The sequence below is a fragment of the Pelodiscus sinensis genome, chromosome 7, assembly GCF_052426305.1.
Source record: "Pelodiscus sinensis isolate ZL-2025 chromosome 7, ASM5242630v1, whole genome shotgun sequence".
Lineage (NCBI taxonomy): Eukaryota > Metazoa > Chordata > Testudines > Trionychidae > Pelodiscus > Pelodiscus sinensis.
Window position 1 is genome coordinate 66,095,894 of NC_143058.1, and position 27,056 is coordinate 66,122,949.

General features: G+C 43.9%; 1 protein-coding gene across 1 annotated transcript in view; it reads right to left on the reverse strand.

Moving 5' to 3' along the window:
- Positions 1-25,685, reverse strand: part of TWIST2 (twist family bHLH transcription factor 2) — a 37,154-nt gene extending 11,469 nt beyond the window's left edge. Inside the window, exon 1 of the mRNA XM_006123667.5 lies at positions 24,925-25,685. Within this exon, the coding sequence (XP_006123729.1) occupies positions 24,963-25,445 (483 nt within the window). The 5' untranslated portion in view covers positions 25,446-25,685 and the 3' untranslated portion in view covers positions 24,925-24,962. The remainder of the gene's footprint in view (positions 1-24,924) is intronic.
- Positions 25,686-27,056: the final 1,371 nt, after the last annotated feature.

Below are 27,056 nucleotides of genomic sequence, written 5' to 3' on the forward strand. Positions count from 1 at the left end.
TGGATTTCTTTGTGTTTGTTTGCACTACCTCCCTGGTCTGTGGGACATTGGGAGAAGTTAAATGCTAAGGAGATATATTCCCTTCAAATCAAGAAATGAAGGGACATGTATGGACTGAGGTAAATTCCACGTGAAGCGTTCAGTCAGTTGGCGAAAGCAAAACTCAAATGAAAACTTCTTTAGTAAACAGGATCCTGGGCCAGAAAAGAATTTAACCACGTGCTTGACTCTTGCCTATCCAGATAAGCACATACGCATATGGTTAATATGCTTTGCTGAATAAGGAGAGACGGCTGAATGGGAGCTTAGAACTCCAGCTTGATGTAACATATGTCCATAAGTTTATGACTCCCTGGAAAATTGATTTCCATGGTCTTTTCCAGGATGTTCTACTATAAAAGCCAGACATGGGTTTTCTTGCCTCTGGTCTTTAGATTATTTTGTATTGAATGAGTTAAATGTGTATTTTGAACCAAATAATTGTTGGAAGAACTAAATTCAGCACCAGCTGGTTTGTCTTGTCTGGGGTTGCCGTCTGCAAGCTAGACATGTGTGAACCTTTGAGTCTGAACCCTGCTACACACCAGCCAAGCTATTTGTCTGTATGGCTGTCCTCTCTACAGTATCCCATACCTTGTCTACCTTTCTCTTTTGCTACTTCTGTCCGAGTCTCCATTCTGAGCCATGCAGTTACTCAGCTGACTTGCAAGTCCTTTCTAGTGTTCTCAGATTATATTCGTGGTTAACATCTTACTATACTTGTGGCCTTGCTGATCAGGGGCTCCACTTGGGTTACTGCGTATGTGACTGCCTGTCTTGGCTGACTTGCTGCCTTTGAGAGAGACGCTGAACAGCCTCTAGTCTGGACAAAGGCTGCTCATTTTGCATGGAATTTACACACGTGAATTAGAAATATAATCCACTTACATACACGCTGCCGTTCCCCTGTTTCACAGTCACAACATGAACATGTTTGGACGTATGCATTACATAGATGCTTGTGTGGTGCTCAAAAAGAGATATTAGAATAGGTTCAGAAAAGAGCAACAAAAACTATTAGGAGTATGGAATGGCTTCCATATGAGGAGAGATTAAAAAGACTGGGACTTTTCAGTTTAGAAAAGAGATGCCTAAGGGGGGGGACTGTGATTGAGGCCTATAAAATCATGTCTTGAGTGGAGATGGTAGATAAAGAACTGCTACTTACTCTTCCTCATAACACATGAACTAAGGGTCACCAAATGACATAATAGATAGCACATTTAAAACAAACAGAAGAATTTATTCACACAGCACACAGTCAACCTGTGGAACTCCTTGCCAGAGGATGTTGTGAGGCCAAAACTCTAAAAGGGTTCAGAAATGAGCTAGATAAATTCATGACGGACAGGTTCATCAATAGCTATTAGCCAGAATGGACGGGGATGGTGTCACTAGCCTCTCTGTCAGAAGTTGGGAATGGGTGACAGGGAATAGCTACATCTGTTCTGTGTACGCATGACATATGTATGTCTCCAGGTATAGACATAGGCTTAGCCATGTGTAGCATATAAAATATACCTAGTGGATGTAATTAAAATTCTTTTCTTTATCTTTTTACATTTTCACCAGTAAATAAGAACCCAGTAGCAGGTCTGAACAGGTGTTCCAGTTCTAGCTGTGGGAACTTCCAATATCTTACATACCAATAAAACAGATAAGAGAACTTTCCAGTTGCCCCTCTGTGAATGTGCATGTGGGCATATGTCAGTTATTTGTGCATGTGGTTAGCTGCATTCATCACTGCCACACATGAAAAGGCCCAGTAAGCACTTGTCTACACGGGGGGGGGGGGAGAATTATTCCACATTAACTAAAGGTGTGGATTAGTTAAACTGCAATGTATGTTGGTGTGAACTCTGATTCATAATTAAAATAGCCTTAATTTTTGTTTGGTTTAAATTACTTTTAAAATGAATTAAAGTAAACTGAATTGAGGCCCCCTTAATTCTGAATAAGAACATCCACATGGGGATTTATTGGGGTTCAATGAATCCACTTTAAAAGTTAGCTTTGCCAAGTGTGCCATGTAGACAGGCTGTGCGTCTCAGGATTGTTGTTCCACCCAACAGCTCTCCGTGGTTACAAATTACATAGACCCTTTTGGGAACCCTCATTTCAAAGAGCCTCAAAATACAAGCGAGTCTTTAGTTCCAGTGAGCATTGGTGGAATGATTTCATTGGGAAGCCAGTGGCATTGTTGTGAGATGGATGAGATACACTGTATACTAAATGAAAATAGTTTTATCTTGGTTCTAGGCACAGACTGGGGTTGTTCTCCCCTGTAGACTTTTCCTTTCATCCATTCTCATAAGCAGCTTTTTGGTCCTCTGGATGTGTGAGATCAGGGCCGGCTTTAGGCCGATTCGCCCGATTCCCCTGAATCGGGCCCCGCGCCCTAAAGCTGGAAGTGTGCTGGTATGCCGGGCACGCTGCGGGAGGGGTGAGTCGAGCGCAGGGAAGGTGGCACTCTGCCCTGTAGCTGGGTTTTTTTTTTTTGTGCTGTTTTTTTTTCTCTCAACAAAAAATCCTGGCTGCTGGGGCCCCGTCGAAAGGGTTTGAATTGGGCCCCGCGCTTCCTAAAGCCGGCCCTGTGTGAGGCCCGCACTCCACAGCGATGCCTGTTCAAAGGATGCAGCGCTGGGTGAAGCATTCATAGTGCAATATGAACCTTCCCCAAATTGCCTTGTGGCCAGATTTGGTGGTAAACTGAAAACAAGGGCTAACTTAGCTGTGGTCCCCAGTGTGAGTGAGGCTGGACTGAGCTGGCTCGCTGATACGTGGACTCGGGGGGGGAAAAAAGCAGGTGAAACTTGGCTTCAGCTAAGCCTTGCTTTGAGTGTGAAGGACTTTGTGTCCTGAAGTTGGCTCCTAGTCTGCATTAATTTTTTTTTTTTTTTTTTGGAACACAGTCTGTATATCCCCCTCGACTTCTCTCTCGCTCTCCATGTGCGTATTTCCTGTTGCACGTGCATGTTGGCTTTTGGACATCTCCCATTCCCAGTTGTACTTCAGGGCTCGCGTAGTGTGATTTCTGGACTCAGTCTCTGTTGCATTAGATGGCTGGGCCGCTCTCTTGAAAGCCTGGCTTCCTTCTCCATGGCCTGCTTTAAGGCTGCCCAGAACACTCAATGACATTTCCAATTTGTCGGCCCACATGTGACACAACGTTTTTTCTAGAACTCCATCTGGCGGGGACAGGGAAAGCTGCCTGGTTCGGTGTCTGCCTGATAGGCTTTCCAAGAACTCCCTTTGGGGCCCACTCTATCTTTGAAGCTTTACACTGCAGCATTTCCACCCATCAGTGTAGGCACTAGGGGTGCAGAGGCTGCGGCCTCACCCTTGCTGTGGAGGGTTTCCATCTTCTGCAGGGTTCACAGTTTGGTTCAGTGTCTCTCAGCACCCCCCTGACAAACTGTTCCAGCCCCCTGGCTTCCAGCTGAGACTGTCAAAGCCAGCGCATTCGCTGTGAAGCGACACAAGCACCCTCCTAAGGGTGGGCGACACCGGGATCGGAACCCGGCTCTCCCCTGGCAGTATGGCTAGCGCTATGCCCGTAGCCGTGCAGCCAGGCTGTAGCGTCACTTGTGCGTCACGCCATATGCTGGCCTGTCTGTCTATAGCTGCGTACGCTGATGTACCTTGCGCGCCGTGTGAAGAGTTGGAATGAAAATGTGCAAAAATACCATGGCTCTGTGTGTGTATTATAAATGCAGCACCGGAGGTCGCTCCTCCCTAGTCCAGTACCTTTGGGACCGGACTGGTGCCGAGTCAGGGAATTTGCTGAACCACAGGAGGTCAGTATTGTCTAGCAGCATCACCAACACTGCCCCTGCTTCCTGGGCTGCATTGGATCTATATAACAGCACAGATCACTGAGATCCAGGCCTGGTGGCCGTCGTCAAACTTTATGGGACTGCGGGAAACTTGGCCATACCCATAAATTGACAATCCGGCTAACTGAAATCATGCCAGACCACAGATGTTGCCGGACCAGCGAGTGCCAGACTAGAGGGGTTCAACCTACCCCATGCACTCACATGGTCAAAGGGTTCTCTGTGCTCTGCCATGCACAGGGGCTGCAATCATGCCTGGCTCTTCCATCGTCGCCTTATGCTACATCCTTGTGCACACCCAGAAGGGCCACTTGGCTAATGTTTGCTGCTTTGGAGATGCCGAGTGCTGGGTGTAACTGTTTCTGCCAGGACTGGACCTGCGCTCTAGCACAGCACACAGCAGCTGGGTCCGCACTGGTTGGGGACTGAGATCTGCTTTGTGTCTGATACCGTGGATAGTGAAACAGACACTATCAGCACATCAAGGAATTCCCCTCTCCGGGTGCAACTCTGTAATGTTACCCAGGGTTTGTTAAACGGAAATCACAGCTCCAGAGCTGGCCCCCTTGCCAGAGAGACTTTTACTATGGACTCCAAGGGGAGCAGGCCCTAGCCCATATTTACTTTTGTCATTAGCCTGCAAATGACACACACTTTGCCCCATGCAATCCATCTTCCTGTTTGTTTGGAAAGCCGTTGCTCATGCTGTTTGTTGTATTGAGCTCCTTGGATCGGTTCCCAGAGTTCAACACAGCCTACAAGTCTCTTTCTTGCTATCTGCTTTGCTAATTCTGTCTCTGTCTTTTGCCTTTCATGTGGTGGTTCTCCTCTCTAGGTTATCCCTTTTGGGTTTGGGGTGTGCGTGTGTGTGTGTTTTTGTGTGTGTGTACTAGCTGCTCTGCTGTATTTTCAGGTTTGTGCTTTTTGGATTGGTTTTCAAAGCTAGAATACTAAAAGTAAATGGCTTTGAAACCTTCATTCAGCATTTGCTGCCCAACTAGGTTTCTTAACCAACAATAACTCTGATCAGAGTGACTCACATTCAGCTGTTTAACCTCCTTGTTTGCTTTTGTCCCTCTCCAAACTTGAAATGCACGCCTGTAATTTAGATTAATGAAACAAAAAGCTGTTCAGTGCATCTAAACAGATGCAGCTTTATTAGCTGGAGCCTGAAATACATGCAGAGGGCAATTGTGTATGTGGAGACAGAGGGTCAAATCCTGAGTAGCTTCAAAAAGCAACTTCAAACTTTGGGGAAATTTCAGTTTGACATCCAAAAAGTACCGCTAGTAGGGTGGAAGGATGGTTTTCTGGATCAGACCTGGGCGAGCTGGGTTCAGCCCTGCACAGGGGTTCTGCACGTGGATAATTGAACCTACTGCAGAGGCTAGTTGCAAGCTGGTTCGGACCAGAAAGCAGGGGTACAGAGCATGCAGCGCTACACAGGAAGTAACTAAGTGCCCTGCCGAGGAATCAAACACACACCCAGCACTCACCAGACACAGCCCGGCTGAGTAGCTTGAAGCATCACTGCCACAACGGGACAGAGTGTCATTCCTATTTTTCAGGCTGCCATCTCCCAAGGTGCTCCTGTGTTTTACAAGCAACGTCCTGCTCCGGGTCTAGTGGCCTGTGCCGAGCAGACGTGAGCGAATTGCTTTCCCTGTTAGTTGGGCCAGCGAGCCGCATTCGTCGATTAGAGCTGGTTCCACACTTGGCAATTTATGCCTGTCGCATTGCCTCGCTTTTCCATTCCAGCGGTCTGTTTAGAAAAACTGCCTATTGCAGTGCAGGTCTGCTTCCAGCAGTGCCTGTGGAATTGTGCTTGGATGGTGACAGTATTTTAAAATGTGGATATGGGTGTGGCCGGAGATATGACATTGGATATAGACGGCTGAGACGCCGAGGTAGCACTGAGCATTTTCCCTCTTAAATGGTAGGCTGGCTGGCTGGTTGGTGCTCATATGCACGGGGGTATACCTGATCACCATGTGTGAGGTTGAGAAGGAGTTTTCCCAGGCTGCATTGGCAGTGACCTTGGAGATTTTTCACCTTCATCTTGCTAGCATTATCTGGGTATATCTCATTTAATCGTTTCTTTGCCGTTGTGGGACCTCAGGCATTGGTCCCTCTTGCCCTTCATCTGTGGTACATCATAGTCTAATCTCCTCAGAGGTGTAATACGTTGGCTTTATTACGGTTCTTGGGTTCAAGGACAGGTGCTGGGTGGCCTGTTGTCCTATACAGAAAGTCAGGTAAGACAAGCTAGTGGTCTCTTAGGACCTGACGTGCTCTGAAATGCTCAGCTTAGATTCCACAGACATTCTCGTCCAGAGAGAAGTGGGGGCATAATCTGAAGTCAAGAAGGGCGGCAGAGATTTACCTAGAGGAGCGCTTGGCTTTTGGATTGTTACAACGGCTGGTGAGAGGTCAGAGGAGAAGAGCCCAGCTTGACCCTTGACCCAGATTGATTTTGCTGGGCTGACAGCACTGGTTGGACAAAGTGTGTGTGTGTGTGTGAGAGACTGTGGAAAAAATTATAACAAAATGAAAATCAATTTTGGCAAGCAATTCTAGATCTGATTTTTCTGCTGGGAAGTTCTGACCCTGGGATTCTAAAATATTGCTGCAGTGCCTTATGGGAGTTGTAGTTTCAGGTGCCTCATGGCCCCATTCTTTTCGGTGGACAGGGCTGTCTGGTCAGACTACATCTCCAGTGATGCACCACAAAGTCTCCTCTTGGCGAGCGAGCGCCCCCCGGCATCATGGGGGCGATGTGGCTGTAGTCAACCCCTCCAGTTTCCTGTTTACATACAGCACATTTTGATGGTCCTGCTGATGGGTTGTGGGTACCCGAGGAGGCGTGAAGCCCTTAGAGCGCTGGCAGTTCGCTATTAACATAAGTTGGTCAACAGAGAAGAGCAGCCCAAAGCTGCTTGTGTGCTAGATGGGCAGGGGATTTAGTAGGCAGGGAGCTCTTTGCTGCCATCTGTTGGTGAGCCAGTGTAAATGACTGAACGGGCCAGGCCTTATTTGCATTTCAGTTACGAGACAGTTTGGGGCTGTTTGCTGATGATTTGTTGAAGTTTTGTGTCTGGAGACATTAATAGGCAGTTGACCCTGTTGGGAAAGGAAGGGATGAGAGATCTATAAAAACACAGCTTGGGTCACCCTGACTGTGATTGCTTCCTGGCTCAGTTGGGTCAGAGAGCCTGGCTCTTTGACAATCCTAAATATCACTGACCTCTCTGTTGAGCAGAGACAGCTGCCAAAGAGTGAGTGGTGCAGAGCTGTGGTAGCATCAGGGCTTCCGCTGTGGAGAAGGTACTAGCCTTTGTACTCTGGAATTAAAGCTGAAATTGCCTCAGCTGCATCTTGTGGTGGAAATCTGGGACCAGCCAGCATCCTTTGACCCCTACAAACCCTGGGCAAAAAACTCTGTGAGAGGAGGAGCAAAGGTGCTGCAATCTGTCAACCACTTGCAACTGCCAAAGGTCAACTGGGACCACTGGGGTGGGGAAGGATAGTCATCTAGCATTGTTAATTGCTGGCTTTCCCAAGTTTATTCAGTTGCTCCCTCCCCCCAAATCAAAATCTGTTTCAAATCCTTGAGCTCACTGCTGGAGTGGGGAAGCATTGCCTATCAGTGCCCCATGATAAATGTATACCAGTTTCTGGATGGGGACTCCAGCCAGCGGTGGTGGAGTCTTTAGAAGGAACCCCTAGAAAATTGATGACACACAAGTTACACATAAACAGCACTAGTTAAGACAGACCAAGGGGGGTTGTATTTCTAGAGCAGAAGCATATTTCAGCGTGTCTCATTCACATGCACAGGTCTCAGGACTGTGGTAGGAGTGGATGGCGTGAGAGAGTGCACTGCGCTTTGTGCTCTCCACCATTAAAACATTACATCTAAGGGGTGCAGAAAGGAGAGTTTTCCTTCTTTTTGCTTAGAAGGAATGAGGCTCTGTCGTGCAGGGTAGAAGAAAGTGTGATTTAATCTCAGGAACAAACTGCAGAGCTGAAATTCTCTCCCCGGACTCCAGGTTATTAGTGGACAAACAGTATCAAGCTATGCTGTAAAAGACAGAGACGTGTAGGCTCTTGTGAAATGCTCACTGTGAGGTCATAGACTATTTCTTGTGGCCATTGGATCTGCTCAGTTGCAAATGTCCATAACCAAGATCTGTTGCTTATGTGTAACCTGCAACTTTGCTTTTATTTTTAACTTGTAGATCATTTTTTAATACCTGGCCCTTTAGCTGCTTGTACTGTAGTCATGTTACATGGCTTGAAACCATTTTTGTAAAATTATGTTAATGCACTGGCATGCTTCAAAACTAAGGAACGCTTTTCTTATCCGATTCTTGGTATCTTCTTAGGCCAGGTCTCCACTAGACCCAGCAGCTCGACGTAAGGCATGCAACTCCAGCTCCCATCGTACTTCTCACAAAAGGAGCAGTACTGGATGCCGGCAAGGATGCTCTCTGAGTTCGATTTAGCAAGTCTTAAGTAGACTCACTAAATCAAACTCCAGAAAATTGATCATTGCAGCGGCAGTCTTTCTTTCCAATGTAGACAAGGCCTTAGCACCCAGTTCTCATCTAATTTCTGACCGATATTCCCTTGAATCTGTTCTATCTGTGCACAGATTTTTTTCCCATCCATGTGCGGAATATTTGTATGTGCACTGAGTCATGTGCTACTGTGCACCACCAGTAGAAACACAAAACCTAGCTGTGGGAGCTCTGCTAATAAGCAGCATTGGAATTTCTCTTGAGCTGCCGCACAAGTGCATAGCTCTCAGCAACACTGCTTCTGGCAGGCTTACAGGTCTATTTAGTGAGATTGCTTCTGAGAGACACTGGTGTAAATTAGACCAGGAAGGCAGTCTGTAAGAATTTGTCTCAGTTAAGCACCTGTGCTGTTTGTGTTCTGAGTAAATTGTTGGGGAGGTTGACTTCTATTCGCTATCCAAGTGCAGTGGAGGAGAATATTGTCCTTTACAGGTAGAGCCCCATGCCTTCTATGATTTTGTGGTTGTGGCATTGGCAATAGACTTCATGCCTCGCTCGATCACAGAACTCAGAAATGTATTTCTGGTAGGGTAATGAATGCTTTCTTGATATACCTGCAACAGATGTGCCCTTTCCGTAGGCAATAACTAAATCTGTGCCATGCATTAAGGCAGTGCGCTCTGCCCTCTAGTGCTTGGAGCGGCATGAAGTAGGCAGTGAGAGCTGAGACAGCATGAAGTGTGGAGACGCAAAGACTCTCTGTATGTACTCTGTTGTTGTCTGCTGTATTCTGTTAAGGATGTGGTACTGTTAGGCTATTTGGCCACCTTTAAATGGTGAGCATGCGAGGCAATGGAATATTAACCAGCTGGAAAATGAAGGAATATTGTTCAATTCGATCAGCAGGAGGATAGTTGAGAGAACTGCTTTTAGAGAGGAGATTGTTACCACTTATCCCATAAACAGACGTCCTGCTCCCACTGGCATTCTGAAGATTAAACCTCATGCTAGCCAGAGTTGGCCAGCAAGCTCACATTGATAGGTTCATTTTGAGGATTTTTTTTTTTTTCAAGAATAGGTTGATTTATTTATTTTTTTTATTTTTTATTTTTTTTTACATTTCAATGAAACACTAACCTGGAAAAGTTTCCAATGGAAGGAAAGAGCGAGGAACAGTGAAAATGGCTGATTTCCTCTCCCCTTTCCCCCCTTAAAATGTTTTAATTTTCAGTTTTTGTTTTGTCTAAAAATGAGAACTTGAATAAAACAAAAAAAGTTTCCTTTTGTTCAAAATTATTTGCAGAAAATATGTAGTGTTTTTCCAACCAGGAGAGGCCAGGTAGATGAGGTCCTATCTTTTATAGGACCAACTTCTGTTGGTGAAAGTGTCAAGATTTTTATCTCTCCGGAGCTTTTCGGACATGAAGGCTTGAGAGCTCATCTATTTCACCCACAGAAGTTGGTTCAATAAAATATATGACCTCATCCACCTACTCTCAGCCAGCCTTTCTAGAGTTCTCTTGCTGAACTCCTTCAATTGAACACAATCGGCTGAATTCCTCTAGGCTTCCTGCTGCTCCATAAGTCTTCCACCTTTTCCCCTTAGCTATGCATTTTGAGTTTTTATTTCTTCCCTAATAGCTTTAACATTTTTATAAGCCAGCAAAAATGGTTCAGTAGATGCAGTGAAATGAAGGGACAAAATCTCTTCTGGTACAAATTGAGGAAGCATTACTGAAATCAGTAAGAACTAGGGGCTATCAAATGAAATTAATAGGCAGCAGATTTAAAACAAAAGCAAGTATTTCTTCCACAGGTTGACTTCTGCATAAACTCTTTGCCAGAGGATGCTGTGAAGGCCAGGACTATAACAGGACTCAAAAAAGAGCTAGATAAATCTATGGAGGTTAGGTCCATCAATGGCTATTAGTCAAGATGGGCAGGGTTGGTGTCCCTAGCCTTTGTTAATCAGAGCCTGGAAATGGATAACAAGAGAGGGATCACTTGATTCCATGTTCTATTCGCTCCCTCTGGGGCATCTGGCATTGGCCACTATGGGCAGACAGGACACTGTGCTAGATGGACCTTTGGTCTGACCCAGTGTTGGCCATTTTTACATTTTTATGGGCCTGCGTTCTTTTATGTCAACAGGGAATTTGGGCCCAGAAGGTATAGAATCATAGAATCATAGGACTGGAAGGGACCTCAAGAGGTCATCGAGTCCAGCCCCCTGCCTTCAAGGCAGGACCAAGCTCCACCTACACCATCCCTGACAGATGTCTATCTAACCTGTTCTTAAATATCTCCAGAGAGAGAGATTCCACCACCTCCCTTGGCAATTTATTCCAATATTTGACCACTCTGACAGTTAGGAATTTTTTCCTAATGTCCAATCTAAACCTCCCCTGCTGCACTTTAAGCCCATTACTCCTTGTCCTGTCCTCAGAAACCAAGAGGAACAAATTTTCTCCTTCCTCCTTGTGACACCCTTTTAGATATTTGAAAACCGCTATCATGTCCCCTCTTAATCTTCTTTTTTCCAAACTAAACAAGCCCAGTTCATGAAGCCTGGCTTCATAGGTCATGTTCTCTAGACCTTTAATCATTCTTGTCGCTCTTCTCTGTACCCTTTCCAATTTCTCCACATCTTTCTTGAAATGTGGCGCCCAGAACTGGACACAGTACTCCAGCTGAGGCCTAACTAGTGCAGAGTAGAGCGGCAGAATGACTTCACGAGTTTTGCTTACAACACACCTGTTGATACAACCTAGAATCATATTTGCTTTTTTTGCAACAGCATCACACTGTTGACTCATATTCAACTTGTGGTCCACTATGACCCCTAGATCCCTTTCTGCCATGCTCCTTCCTAGACAGTCGCTTCCCATCTTGTATGTATGGAACTGATTGTTCCTTCCTAAGTGGAGCACTTTGCATTTCTCTTTATTAAACCTCATCCTGTTTACCTCTGACCATTTCTCTAACTTGCTAAGGTCATTTTGAATTATGTCCCTCTCCTCCAAAGAAGTCGCAACCCCACCCAGTTTGGTATGCAGTAAACTTTTTGCCTGGGGGTGGTTGTAAGAGGGCAGAACTCCAGGTAGGGCATATTATAACAATTGGGAGACCTTTTTACAAGAACAAACAAGGCTACTGTTGTTTCAGTGGCTGGATGCTAAAAAAGGCACCACAATGTAGCACAGGGTAAATTACTTTCCCCTCCCTCCAGCAGATTAGAAACCAGATCTAAAATGTCGAGATTGTAGGGAGGGGGGAAATGTCTAAAGGTCACCCATAACTTTCTTCTGAGCGCATTGTATAAAAATATTTAATGCTTACACAGCTGTTAGGGTGTGGCTATTACTTCAGGTAGCTCCCAGAGGGAGGACTAGTACAAGCAATGTGACAGCTACAGCACCTTCTGCTTGCTTTTAACATGCATCAACGGACTAGTTGATGAAGACAGAACAGCTGTTCCAGGCCTATTCTGACAACTTTTCTTGCTGGCAACTGAGTTCCTCCTTCTCCTTCCTTTCTTCAATGTAAGCCTTTTCTGTTTGCGGGTCAGGATGTCCCCCCTTTCTCATCTGATTCAGCTTCTATTGCGGGCCAGACAAGTAAGTTCATGTTGTAAGGTGGACGCTTGAGCCTGGACTGGGAAAAGTGCCTATGAGTGAATTCTAGTCACTATCCTGCCTCTCTTTCTAAGCCAGCACAAGCATGGTTGAGATTGGATGGAGTTTTTATTTTCATATTAAGACACAGTTTAAAGGCTGCCTCGGGTTTTCGGTGCTTGATTCCCATACCAATGGAGACCGGGTGTGGAAATCCTGTAGGTACCATTTAAGGTGTAAATAATTTAGGACCCTAAGAGTGACAGGGGCATTCTTGTTTTCCATTTCTTTGCTGGGTTCCCTCTGTGGTATCCTGTAGAAACAGGTGAGTAGTGCAACCTATGAAAGAGGTAAGCTAGCTGGGAGAGGAATGTGCCCTTTGGGTCACCCTCTCATTGCATCACACACCTTAGCTGGCCAGCACATTGACTGAATTAACTCACTGATGTACTAAGGCATCCGCAGGCTGCGCAGTGGCAGATACCAGCAGCTGATGCCAGGATGCTACAGTGCAATACAATTCTCTGTACAGTGTTTTGAGACTCTCTGATTGGAATTGTGCAGCAGAGCCTGTGTAAGTGACTTGTCTGAAGGCCATGAGTAGCAAACCTGAGACTAGAACCTAGCGGTTTTGACTGCTGTTCCCCATTACACACACTCACATGTCTCACTTCACTACAACTGTGCTTGGCAGAACTCGGGTTTTTTTTAATTATAATATTGACAGATCCTATCGATGATTCTTTTGAGGCGTATATTCTGCTATTTACTGATTGTGGTTTTGCATTTGTGGCAAATTAGGGATCTCACTAATTTATGTAATGGGAGTGGATATTGAGATTTAAAAGATCAATGCTTTCTATCCCCATTAAAACATAAATTGTCAATACGGCAAAATATACCAAGTAAATATCCATTTAAAGCAAACTCTTACGTTCTTAAAGCAGCATTTGTCTGTCTGTGTGAATTTTGAATAGTATTGATGGAAATGTTTTTGTGAATGTACAGGGAGGATGTTTGAAATTGATTAATAAAAATCTCCTCTGTCAAGCCTAAATTGGGCATGAATCGGGTAAGTAACCATTGGAACCATTTACCATGGGTCACGGTGGATTCTCCATCACTGACCATTTCTAAATCAAGATTCCATGTTTTTCTAAAATATCTGCTCTAGGTATTGTGATGAACAAGCCTCTGTCCTATTCTGTGGGGGCGGGGTGAGGGACAGATTCCTTCTGGCCATGGAATCTATGAATTACAACCAACAAACTAAGCTGTGTGGGTTTGAGAGGGGAAGGGAGAATAAGAATGATCTTTACATTCTCCCTCCTTTTCCCCCATAAGGCCACCATGAAATTTAATCAGGAGAGTGAAAAATCCAAGCAACAGGACCGTCTGCTGTGATTTCCTTTTGCTGCCAGCTAACATTGGGCTTCATAGATCTCGATAAGCCAGGCTGGAAAATTCAGTTAGAAAACAATACTTCATTCTAAAAGCACATCTGAGGTAAGGGCTTACAAGTGGCAAGTTGCTATTAGTGCCAGGATAGATGGTCTGCGTAGTGCCGCAGGCAGAGAAAAACGGCTTTTCTGAGGGCATGCGAATAAGATGGAGGGCAAGACATGCTAGGTTCGGGGACATGGGATAGAATGTAAGAGACTGCGGTGCTAGGCACCACACAAACATACAAAGCAGCGGTTCTCAAAGGTTTTGGCCTGTGGCCCTCCCTGCTCAACGCTGATCTTGCCATGGACCATCATGATGACAAAATGGGTGCAGGACAAGGTGGAGGGAGGCTGCAGGAGGGGGATGGGGATGCAGAGTCTAATCATGAGGAGGATGGGTGGCACTTACCTGGCTTTGTGCCTCCCACTGCTCCCATTGGCCAGGATTCCAGCCAATGGGTGCAGCTGGGAACATCTCCAGGCGAGCGGTTTCCTGCACTGCCGTTCCCCCAGTGGGCAGGGAGAGGGCGAGCGGCAGTGCACAGAGACGCTTCATTTCCCCCATAAGCTGGATTCTGCCCACGAGGCTCGCCCCTCCCCTCTCCCCACAGTGGAATGCTGGCATTTCAACCTCATGGGAGGAGGGCCATGGGGCAGGAGTGTCAGTGCAGGCTGCCTGCTCCGGGGAGGAGGGGGCAAGCCCTGGACCCATGCTTTAAGAACCAGGGGTCTCTGCTATGAAGACCTTACAAGCTCATGTCTGGTGGCTGTCAAACAGAATGTGTTGGAAAGACACATCTGAAATAACTGCAGAGCCCCTGGCTCTGAAATCTGTCAGGGGTGTATGCCCTTGATCGGCATGCCTGAAATCAGAGGTAAAAGGGAAACTTAAAAAAGTAAACTGATCAGTCCAGTGGTAGTGAAAGGAGTTTTACTGGGGGGAGGGTGGCGAGGAGCTAGACCTCTTATCTAAAAAAGGAGGTTTTAATCAGATTTAATTACAACTACCTCCCATAAAACAGTTTTCTGTGTGGTGGAAGTTAAAATGGAAGAATTTTTACAGCTCTAGAATCCGTGTAAATGCAACTATGACAGCTAAGTTCTGCTGTGGGTGAGTTTAAATTATTAGGAAATAGGCACACAGCATGGGCGGGGGCCAGGGACTTGGCAATTACTTTGTAAATATACCATCTGTTAGTCTTAGCTTAAAACATGGAGAACTGTTTCATGAAGTTTTCAAATATCACTATTTATTATAGTTTAAAACAATTGAAAAATAAATGAAAACACTGTATTTAAAAAAAAAAATTCAGGCACTCTTTCAGTTCTTACATAGTTTATAGTGAAATGTAAATGGCAACATTTTCACAAATGCCTTAGTGCCATGGCCAAAAGGAATTTAAGGGGCTGGGAGTTGCATTTGGAACACCCCTATGGTATTTAGGCCCTCTTAAAACTTTTTTCCAGTTCAAAGTCACTAAGTCTTAGGTGCTAGAGTACCTAAACCACTTTTGAAAAATTCTTCCCAATGTCATTTCTCCTCTGTGCACCAGTTAAATGCTTAACCCTAACAGAGTGGGCATCTGTTTGCATTTAGCCCATTGGACATGATGATTTTGTGTCACTCTGTCATGATGTTTGCATCCTGGTGGTGCCACCGCAAGCACTCAGAAGAAATGTGGGTCCTTTTCAAAATACTGCTTTGTGTGAGGAATTTTCTAATGAGGATGACTGATCACAAGGAAGACTTTCCTTGAACTCGCTTTCACTTGGGTCCTAACCTGGAGCTTGAACCTAGATTGCTACATTTCAAAGACCAGTATTTTGAACTGTGGCACCGGCTATCCCTCCATACGTCAAAGCATAAGCGTAATTTGATTTCTCCTCTCCTTGAAATGCAGTCAGAAAGCACAGACTCGGGGAACGGCTAGACTACAAGTTTGTCGGAAAAAGATACGCAAAATGTCGAAAGAGGCTTTTCAGACATTTGGCCTGTCTAGACTGGAACAAATGTCGGAAAAATCTCCTCTTTCGGAAGCCCCCTTCTTTCTCATAGGATGAGGTATACAGGGACTTCCAGAAGAGCACATTTGCTCTTCCGCAAAAAAAAAAAGTGGAAGAGCAAACGTGTTCCCTGGAGCGGTGGAGTTTTTTTGGGATACGGTATCCCGGAACACCCCACCCCCCCCCCCCCCGCAGTCTAGCTGTACCCTCATACTGGTACTCCAGTTCCTTCGAAAAAGGAAGTACTTTGGACATGTAACAATTCAATACATGATAGAAGTCTGTATTATTTAGAGGCAGTAGCAATAATAGAATCTTAGGTTTATTAGCCCTTTTCATTGCAAAGGATGTGAAAACTACAAAATATTCATGAAACCCTTCTGTGAAAGTCGGGAGCGCTGAGTGCAGACAGACTGCAGCGTTGAACCTAATATGTTACTCTAAGAAGTAGAGCGTTTAAGATGATCTGGCTGTGAGAGATGTTTCCTTACCTAATCAGACAAAAGAATATAAATGGGCATCTTAAAAGCTCATGACGCAAATCTACAGTAATGGTGTTTAATGGGGTGTTGAGACTTGCATCTGGTTTTATTATATTATATTTTTTGTTTTATCTACTGGGATCTTTTTGAGATTTTTTTTTTCATGGTGGTATATGTTGGCATCAAAAATACCATGGCTGCTGCCAGAGGATATGGCCAAAATTTCAGTTCGGTGGAAATATTATTTCATTGGTCTGTTCTTTCTTGGTGGTTTGCTTGCATAGCCTCCTGCGTATGTGGTGTGCCGAGAAATTATTGGATTAATGCTGTACTGGAAGAATTTTGGCCTTGCTGTGTGTTTGGGAGGGAAAGGAGGAGGACAACTTAATTAGCCTCATTAACACGGGTCCTACAATTGACAGGTATGTGGTTGTATGTAAAATCTTGGTTTTATTTCTGCTCCAGTTCATCTGATGAAGTGGGTTTTGCCCACAAATGCTCATAATGCTCTTCCTATTTTTTTGGTAGTTGCTAAATTGCCACAGGACTGCTCCTTGTTTTCACTTAGTGTTTTGCACACGCGCGCGCGCACACACACACACACGGCCATATGCATCAGAAGAGGATTTTTATTTTTAGAGCTCATTCTGTCCCTAAAACACCATATGTGACATCACAGTTGCTGTTGATAAGGTTATGATGTCACAAACCAAAGTGAGAGACAAACAGGAAAGAAGAAGGCAACAGGAATTGAGTCATTGAGTGACAAAGATGTGTTATATCACTAGTATTACAAATGAGAGGCAGAAAAATGTATCCAACAGGGAGGATATTTAAAAAAAAAAAAGAAGCAACTGTTTTTGTTTCAAGGGGCAAGTCACAGATACTCTCTAGCATATCTTGTGGAAGGTTTTCTACAACATAGAGTACTCAAAGATCTAAACTGGTCCTGCACTGTGCATGCTGCAAAACGGTTTATCATCCAAGTTGTTCCATAGATTCCAAATTCAGTACTGTTCCTTTTTGCATAAGCACTCAAACAGCAGACGTATTGGGAGCAGAGACATTATTGACTTAGTACACAATTGCTAAAGGTTGGTGGGAAGGATGGGGTGTTGACACCTGCATGCCCCTAGGAAAGCTTGTCTTTGTAGTACTATCTATTCAGCTGCATAGTGGAATAATTTTTTTCTTAAGTCTATCTCATGAGGCTGCTAAGACCATTCTTAATTGGTTCCTACCTCCTTCGGGGTAGGAATTTGTTTTGTGGTCGGTAAGGCAGCGATATAGTCACTAGCCTCCATTTACACCTTGAGTAAAGGTCACTCTTGGGAGAGATGGGAATGAGTGTGAAAGGGAGAAAAGATGGCTTTCCAGAATGTTGCACTGTGCTGAGGTTTTTAGACAGTCGGCTGTTGGAGCCACGGTGTATCCGTGATTGGAGTGCTCTCAGGCCGGACTTGGGAACAGTGTCCGTGCACGTGGATGTGCTGAATGACTAGCCCACTATCCAGCACAATTTGGGAGTGATTGAGTACATTTGGGTCCTCATCCTGCCAGCTAAGGCTGAAGTCAGTATGACTGTGCATGGGAAACAGTAATCCACCCCCAGGGATTAGTTTGCCAGGCTTGGATTTTGGGATGTGTAAAAAGAAGCTTGCCAGAACTTTCAATCCGCCACCTCTCTCTGTTAGCAGGGAGATGGTGGGATGCATATCCGGATGAGCAGTGCCCGGGGAGTCCCCAATCCGTGTGTGAAATTTCTCCTTATTCCCATTGCTCTAAATGAAATTCCCTCCCTCTCCAGAATTTTCCATGACAAGCCAGCTGACTTGTAACAGGGGTGCCCCTAAAGACCTGAGCCCTCTGTCCTGGCTATTCGGTTAGGGTTGCTTGTATTTTAAACACACACGTATTATTTTTAAAGTATATCCTAACGGTATAAAGCCCCCCGCAAAAAAGTAAATTAGAGCATGCAGAATTTTGGTGGCCAGATGGATCAGAAACTTAATTTCACATTTTAGAGCACATCTCTGGCAGTTCTTGTTTCTCTTAAGGAAATGCTCAGCTTTTTTCTTGAGGAGAGTGGTTATCAAGACAAAAGTATCTTATTAAGAATTCAATTAAAGCTTGCACAGGCTCACTGGAGCTAGTCCAGTAAATATAAATCAAACTGAACCAGCAGACATCTGCCCTGCTTTTATTTTCCACGCTGCAGTTTAAAGGCGGAGAAAAGGACAGAGAGGTGGAGCTGTCGCTCATTTCTATTTGTACGAATGCAGAAGCAGCAAATCGGCAATTTTTCTTTTTGTTTTCTGACCACTTCTGCGTGTCCCACCAAGCCCAATCTGCATAACTGCTCCCTTTACGTAACTTGTTGAGTTCAGCAGGTTAGATATCAGGGTGCTGCTGGCATTGAAACGTTTAATATTAAAATACACCGTACAAAAGGGCCCCCTGTACAAGCAGAAATGCAGCTCGCAATTGTAGCCTCTACATTTTTGTTTACAGAATAACTCCCCAAAAAGAAGAATTTCCACAACTTTCTTTTTGACTGCAGGTCTGTTGCTCTCCAAACTACCTGCTTCCCTTTCCTTTTCACTGACTCTCAATTAGCCTATACAACAAGGTCGGTGCAAATGGGGACTTGTTTAGATCTAGTGTCTTTTCTACAAATAACACCTATGCTTTCTATAGAGAACACTTTCCTGACCAAGGTCTGACTGTTCCGCTTCCTCTAGGCTGTGCAAAAGAAGGGACCGTGCTGTGAGGTTTCGGGCTTGAAAAACATACGCTGTCCCTTTGCGAGTTGATTGGCAACAGTGTTACGGTATGTACAGTCTGGCCTCTCTGACAATTATGAAACAAAAAGGTCCTTGCTTTTGGAAGAATATCTCCAAGGTTTAAAAACTCAGGCTCTTTTGAAAATCCCAGTCTGTACGTAACACTTCATGGTGCTGCTGTTTGCTATTTGCACTGCCGTATCGTCACAAAACCACCATTGGGGATTAGAGCCCCATTTTGCTAGGTGTTGTACACATATTTGAATCTATTGCCACATAGCACCTAAAAGCAGTGTTGTAATATCCTAAGCCCACTGACATGGATGCAAGCCCACTGATTTCAAAGGGCTGATCTGGCTTTACCTGGTGTGATCAGGGAACAGGCGCAACTTACAAGGCCGAATATTAGTGTCTGCAAACGAGCAGTCCCATGGCTAATGAAAAAGGTGATGCTGGGCCTAGGGAATCCATACAAACCCACTGACACTCCCTGGGCCGTGTGTGTGCAGTGAAGAGCACAATCCAACCCATGCATTCTCCATCTCCATTAAAAGCTCGGCGGGGTCTCGGCCTTGTTAGTACTCAAACCAAGCTTCCACAGGCGTCTGATAAAGGGCAGAGTTCTGTGCACAGCAGCAGACACGCTGATGCCCGAGAGTGAAGCAAATGCGTTGCAAATGAAGGCTCTGATCCTGCAATTGCAACTGGCCAGAGGCCTGATTGCAGGATTTGGCCATCTGCAGAAGTGAGAAGCAGAGAGAATTTCACCGTGGAAAATGGAAAAAAGCCTCTGCCTCAGATAGCTTCAACATACAAATCAGGGAGCCATTCAGAGATCCTGATGGCTCAGTTTATGATCATCCAACATATTGTATCCAATTGGTTTGACAGGGGTTTTTTGGGGGGGGGGGGCGAGTTGAGGGTAGGTGTGTAGGGGTGTGGGCACCTCAAGGGTTGTTCTGCTAGTATAATTTATTGGTTGCCTGCATTAATTCATTATTTGTAGATGTTAGTTTTCACTGCTGAGTGGTCATCGCTGTCAGCAGTAAATCCAATTCATTTTGGGGTGTCTTGAGGTTTTTTGGGTGAACTTTTTTGCTGTTTAAATCTAGCATTATAATACTTAATGGCTATTTTAATGTTCAACAGCTGGAGAGCATCCTATTATTCCTCCCTTCTAAATGTCATTAAGAAGTAATTAATAAGTGGTGGCACATAGCATTTTCCAGTCACTTAGAGTAATCCATTGAGACATTCAGCTAGATTGTCAGCTGGTGTGTGTACTGGTTGTGTCGGTTTACACCCACTAAGAATTTGACCTGCTCTGCTGGGCTTTTCTTCCTAGCAGCGTAGTTGGTCATTTAGGATTAAATTGTGTACTGCCCTTGCTTTGGTACTTAGTCAGAAAGCTACAAAAGAATCTCTGCTTTGACTAAAAAGCACCTTGGTTCCCTGAATGTGTGCATGGCTCTATTGGTACCCTGGAGCTCTGTTGTTTTCTGACCTGTCGTCCTGCTCATCGAAATTAGTCCTCCTGCTTGAACTGAAATATACAAACTTTAGATTTGGAGATTTCAAAGCCACCGGGAGATGCATCTCAGAACTACTGTTATACACGTAACTGAAGAGTGACACGATGTGTCACCAAAAGAGATTTCAGGTGCAGTTCGCGAATCCATCCTTGCCCCTCCCCCCCCCCCACACTGCAACTGAAGATGGTGCAGCAAACGGCAAGCATGTTTTGGTAGCTCATTGATTGAGTACATGCTCTCACTCACTCTTTCTCTCAGAAATAGGTCTAACAAAAGCTAAAGGGAGGAATTCAAAGAAGGAATGAATATATATATTACATTCCTTTTTCCCAAAATGATCTTTCCTTGTGTCTCCTTCATGACAGGGCTTTCAAAGCAGAAGTGACTTCTGTAGGTTGAACAACAACATGTTTGTCATTGTTCTAAACTGTCCTTCAGTTTGTCCAAAATATGTGTATGTCATGCACAGACTTGATATTTTTTTAACTTATAACTTCATAGGATCGGGAATTTACATCAGGAATTCTAGAGCATGAAACATGGGTGATAGAAAATGGTCTCTCGTGAATATGTGCATGAAATATATAAATGGGTTGTGAATGTTTATATAATTACACTATTTCATGCTTTTTTCGGTATTTTTTCTTGTGTCCTTTATTTGGGTAGTTTGGCTCACATTAGCTTTGGCTGGTGGAGTGCTATGCATGTGGTTGATATTGCGTAGCAGATTTATTCTTTCCCAAGAAAAGACACAAACGTAAACAGACCATCTAGAATGCATTTTGTAGGGCTTTTAAATGTACTAGCCTGTAGAAACCAAACCTATTAATGTAAATACCAACTTTAAAAACTTTCCTGTCAAATAAGTATGTTTACATTTTTAGTGGTGCTTTTGAAAAAAACAGATTTAGTTATAGAATAACGCTACAATAAGTTAACGACAGTTAACCAACTGTCTACACTGAGTAGTTTCCAGAAGAAATGTTGTTTCTCTAAGGGCAAATTAACACAGAAATGCTAATCAACTGATTCATTTGTTACATTGAAGAAACGCCTAAAGTCATAGTCAAAGGTTAAAGAACAATCACAAGGATGTTGTGCAATACACCCATTTACTAAAATCTTCTTCCAGAATGAACATGATTGGCAAATGCTTCCATCATATAAGAATCAATTCATGTCATGTATACAGCTTTTGATAAACACATAATCCCACCACAGTCCTTACTGGTAACTCACACATCAAAAGTAATGTTGACAAACAGAGTTTACTGACATTCTGGTGTAGAACTAAATTATCATTTACATTTGGCTGGTATTTGCAAGATTACACTGCTTTAGTTCTGTTTTATTCTTGCCCTACTGACATCTCTGGCTTGGTACTATATTTCCAAGCTTCTTATCAAAACAATAAATAGAAAATAATCTTTTTTTCCCCTAACTGTTACTGTTTGGAATGTCTCAGCCATTCCAGCGTCCCCAAAAATAATTGAGTGGGGTCAGGTGAGGTATGCAGGTACCCAGGAGCAAATTGATGGAGCGTATTGCCTGAATTTGTATGTTAAACGTCCTATAGCTTGATATGCTAATTGCTAAGTGAAAAGTTGTAGCTGCTTCACTTGAAATCACAGAGGTATGTTTTCTTTAATTACGTGGTACAGAACAGGAAAACCTCTGATTGCTGGATATGTCAGCAACAGTCACCTACCTACTAGCATTCTCAAAGGCCAGGTGGCATTTCCCCAGTTCCCAGAGCTCTGATTTTTCTAATCAAAAAGAGCCTCTGATTTTTCTGTGGAATAAGCTCTGTGGCTGCTTCAAAGAGAAATAATTTCTTACCTGTTTCTTTTCAAAACCAAGGCTAAAGCGAAGAAATGTGGGTAATATAATTAGCAGCAAGGGCTTGATCCTTTACTCTGGGGCATAATGACAACCCTCAGAACTGCAGACTTCCTACAAAATACACGATCTGGCCCCAAATTTGTTTAGCCATTTCCTGTTTTTCTTCCAACCAATCGATCTAATTCCTTTGTGTGCATCCAAGTTTCCTCTGATGGACGAATGCACACAGGAGTCCATGCTTAAAGGATAAGTCACACTTGCACATTTTATTACATTTCTTGAAGTGCTTGTCGCTTTTGATGGCAGAAATAAATGATAAATCCAGATGCATGCCACATTGCTCTTTGGTATAAGCAGTTTCTGCAGTATCACCACAAAAAACATTTTTTTAATGGAAAGTTTGGGGGCCTTTTTTTTTTTCTTAAGATGAAAGGAAAGAATTGTTAAGGAAAAGTAAGTGAGAAACCAATAGACCACTTCCAACATTTGCTAGGAAGTCAAGTTACAGAAAAGATACCGTATTCCAGCTCCACGTGAAACAAATGAATGCGCATTGTGTATGCTTAAAAGAGTTCTTCAAAGCTCTATTTGACTACACAAATAATTTTCAATTCTAGATTTAAGTATTTCATTGTTAATGGAATCCTGAACTTCACTGTCTAATTCGTCCCTCTGGGGACTATATCCCAGTAATCACATTTAGTATCTTTCTCATCAGATTAAGCTTAACTCTAATTCTGTTGACACTGCACTTGAAACATTGTTTTGTTCTGTTTTAAAAGAAAAAAAAATGAAATACTGTTATCTGCCCCTAATGTACTGTAGAACGCATAGAGAAGGATATACAGAGATAACAGATGAAAACGAATTGACTAATGACAGCACATAATTTAGGAAACAAAAGAATAAATGCATTGTTCCTCTGTGGAGGGTTAGCATTCAGCCAATCTGAACTCCTGAAGAAATATGTGCTTGGGACATTTTACATCTGTTTTTGACAAAGATAACAGAAGTTTGCCATAAAGGATTCCCCCTCTTTTCCCCGTCCCCGTCATCTATTTGCTTTAGCCTTTTTAAAACCATAATTAACAGGAGGAAAGGTAATGCATTTTATAAAACACAGTTTAGAATTTGTTTGAAAAAGCTACTTTGTTCTGTTTGTAGCTGAAGCTACAGCAACACTATATATGCATCAGCAGGGTACTTATTTCCTGGCCATGTTAATAAAAGTAGTTACCCTAACAGGCAATTTACATTTTTAAGGTTGACGTTTTAGAATAATGAAACTAACTTTTTTCTAGGTCTTCATGAAGGAATGATAGAAACTCCATTGAAAGACATTAAAACTCAGAGTATTTTAAGCTCAAATGAACCATGAATTTGCTGAAATGCTGCATAAAATGTTTTAAATCTACATTTTGCACCTTCATCTTATAATAATATTGCCTATTTCAGAGTCAGTCTTTCCAGTTGCATCAAGTTTCTGGTCTGTCCTATTTATTGATAAATATGGATTTATCGAGAGAGAAATCTGTCTGAGACCAGCCTGAGATTTCTTTATTCTTTTAAGGAGCTGATCTGGATCTGGATACGTAACCAATTTCATCCACACTGTTGCATATTACACTACTTTCATTTACTAATTAATGTCTGTCATTGTATGAACTATCTTATCTGACTTTTGCTCTACAGTGTATCTCTGAATGTTCTCTACCAGGCATGCAAACAATAGGAATATATGTGCACTGTGAAATCCTGCATGATTTATAGAGGACTCTGAAATCTTTCTTACTTAACGTAAAGTTAGGACCTCATTTAGAATAATTTAGGGGTTTGCCTAAGCACACTTCCTCTCCTCCTTCTGTTCCCCCTCCTGCCAAAAAAAAGTAAACCCCCAATATAATTAAAAAGGGACGATAAGAGGAAGTGTTTTTCCTGTAGTGGAAACTGATGAGTACAAGCTGAGTGTAAATAAGAAACTATGTTCAAGTTCATAAGAATTTGTTACCAGCGTACTGCCACTCCAGGGAAGGGAAACTAATCAAATATTAAATTGACCAGGGGTTTGTTATAGCTTTGTTTGCCCCTCCCTGCTTTACAAATATTGACAATGGGCAAAGCATAAACAAGTACAGAACTTCTTCTGATTATACAAAAATGTTACTAAGATCAGAGCAGAAATTCTTCACCGGATCAACTGACCCTCTTCCCCAAAATTGTAAAAACACTTACAGCCTATTTTCTAGGTGCTGGCTTCTTTAGAGCACAGACACCCACCCACCCAACAAGCAGCTGTTTCAGGTCCTGTTGTCAGTTTGTTTTACTATCTGTCTTCCCCCCCCCCCCCCTTGAAATTCTTCTTTAAGAAAAGTTCTCTTGCAAATTTTACACCATTCTCCATTCAGTGTTACTGCTCCCCTCTTGGTAGCAAACCTTGTATATTCACATGAATTTTAAATCTACTCTTATAAAACATTTCAGTTGCTAAACCCTTCTCTTTGCAGTCGAATGAGTGGAGGGGAGAACAAATGCAATACTGATCTTTAATCTAGATGTTTGTGGCCTACGCACTGGCATAGTGCGAGAGAGAGAAATGTTTTCTGCTCTGTCTGGATTATCCTGTGAATTCTTTCTGCCTTATTTCTGGACTGCTGCTGGATTTTTCAAGGAGCTCTAACATTTTGGGCTCCTCATTTAAAGCAAGCTTACTGCCAGCATTATCACGTAGAGGGCCTGGCGCGTCACCACGAAAACAAGAGGACCTGTGGCAGAATTCACTATGGTGCATTTAGAGGTAAAAAGAAAGAACCGGCGGGCAGGTACCTACCCCTTTGGCCGTTGGGTTTGCTTTTGCCCAGGTGCCGGCTAGTGGGAGGCTGACATCGACCATGCACCTTCCATCCGCCACACTGAAAAGGCATAACTGAGCCGCTCATGGGCCACGTAGCTGCAGCTGGTCATCTTATTGTCCATCTCGTCGCTCTGTAGGACCTGGTAGAGGAAGTCTATGTACCTGGCTGCGAGTTTGAGAGTCTGGATTTTACTGAGTTTGTCAGAGGGCAACGTAGGGATGATTTTCCTCAGGGCTGCAAAGGCTTCATTGAGGGATTGAGTTCTCTGCCTCTCTCTGACGTTGGCCAAGATCCGCTGGCTTTGGAGTTCTTCATAAGACTGAGAACTGGGACTGGACTTTTTCCCCCTCTTGCCTGGGTTGGGGCTGCCATCTTCGCTGGATTTCTTACTGTATCTCCTCTTCCTGCCAAATCTCTTTGGCTGCCTTTCCAGCTCCTCTTCGCTGGTCCCCAAACTATCCACGGGGGAAACAGGAGACCTGGAACTTTCTTCCATTCTTTCTGCAAGGAGGGGAGGGGAAGGGACCTTTCCCCCCCTCCTGATGTGGGGTGTGTGTGTGTCTTAAATGTGTTTTAAATTCCTAAGACAGATCCTTTGGGGGGGAAAAAAACAGGAGTTTTTTGCTGACCAAACGTTTTCCAGGTTGCTTGAAGGGCTCTTATTTCAAGGACGGGGTTGTGCAAAAACGGAGGTCTTGGAGAGAGGAAGTTATTCTAACTTTTTTGGAAACTTTAGCTGGGCTCGGTTGCTAAATAGTTGTCAGAAGTGAGGGAGGTGCAGGGCTCCTTTCTGATTGGGCAGCCAGGCCAGTGGGAGGAAAGCTTTTTTTCCTGCTAAACTTTCACAGTTTTATGTTACACTTAACTAAAATCTTGGGAATGCACCTCCAATAAAAGACAGTTTGCAGTCACAGCTCCTCTTCTCCCCCCCGCCTCCCTTCGATACGTATTTGCAGCTGCGAGTAGCCCTCACGTGCTAATTCATTATTTTGTTTGTAAGCTTTGCCTGGGTTCTGGATGCTGTGTCATTAAAGTAGCCAGGGCAGCCCTCACTGACAGAGGCATTTGGGCAACATTACTGCTTATTTTCAACCTGAAAGACACAACTTCAGGCGACATCTCTAGGCGATAGGTTCTGCAAGAGATTGACCCTCTCATGCATTTTATTGATACCTGGAATGGGGCTTGCAAATGGGCTCTGTCAACTCACTGATCTAAAATTTAACAAGGGAATAGCAGACAGACACCTTCCCTCCCCCCCCTCCCCCGCCCTCACCCTTCCCTGCTTTTTGAGTGCACAAAGTGATGATAGTCTTGCTAGTAAGGGTTACTCCACTTGGCTTAATTTAACAACTTCTCTGCCCCTTTATAATACCCAGACCACCTCATTTTTTTCAGCTTTTGGGTCATTCCTTCTGCCACGTCTTTCACAGGAGCGTGGGGAAATGGCTCTCACCTTTGGGCTGGGCTGATGGGAAGGAATCGCTTTGTTTGTTCTAAAGCAAAATGAGCGCCGTGCCTGCAATTGACAATGGGAAGATCTAAAATGAGCAGGAGTGTTAGTAGCAGGAGTTTTTACAGAACCAAAAGGAGCTAAATATACCTTTGCCAGCTGTAATGCATGCAGAGCATAGTGTGGAACCAAAGCACTGAGAATTGAAAGCAGCCGTGAGTGTGTTGCAGGTGTGTGTGGTGTGTTATCCTAGTGTATCCATAGTCTAGTGGTGCTTTAAAAATAGCGTGCAAATTCTTTGTTAAAAGGATGAGTGCAAATTTCACTGTGCTGCCGCCTCTCACACTTTACCAACAGGAGCGGTCTCCCCGGGTAATAGAAATATAATGGAAAGGGGTTATGTTTTTAAATGAACAGCTTGAACTAGAAGGATTTCTATCAAGTGGAGTTTCCCCTTCACTTTTCCCCATGCAAGGCCCATACCCAGAAATTCCACCTGGAAAGGCAAAGCCCATAAGCGGAGTCCATCTTTGGGGTTCGCTGAGGACTGAAAATCAGGGCGTCATGGGGATGGAGAGGAGCAGTAGCGGGCGGGGAATGATTGGGTGCAGCATGGGGGTAATTCTAGGAGGTGGGAAGAGGTAAGGGGGCAGG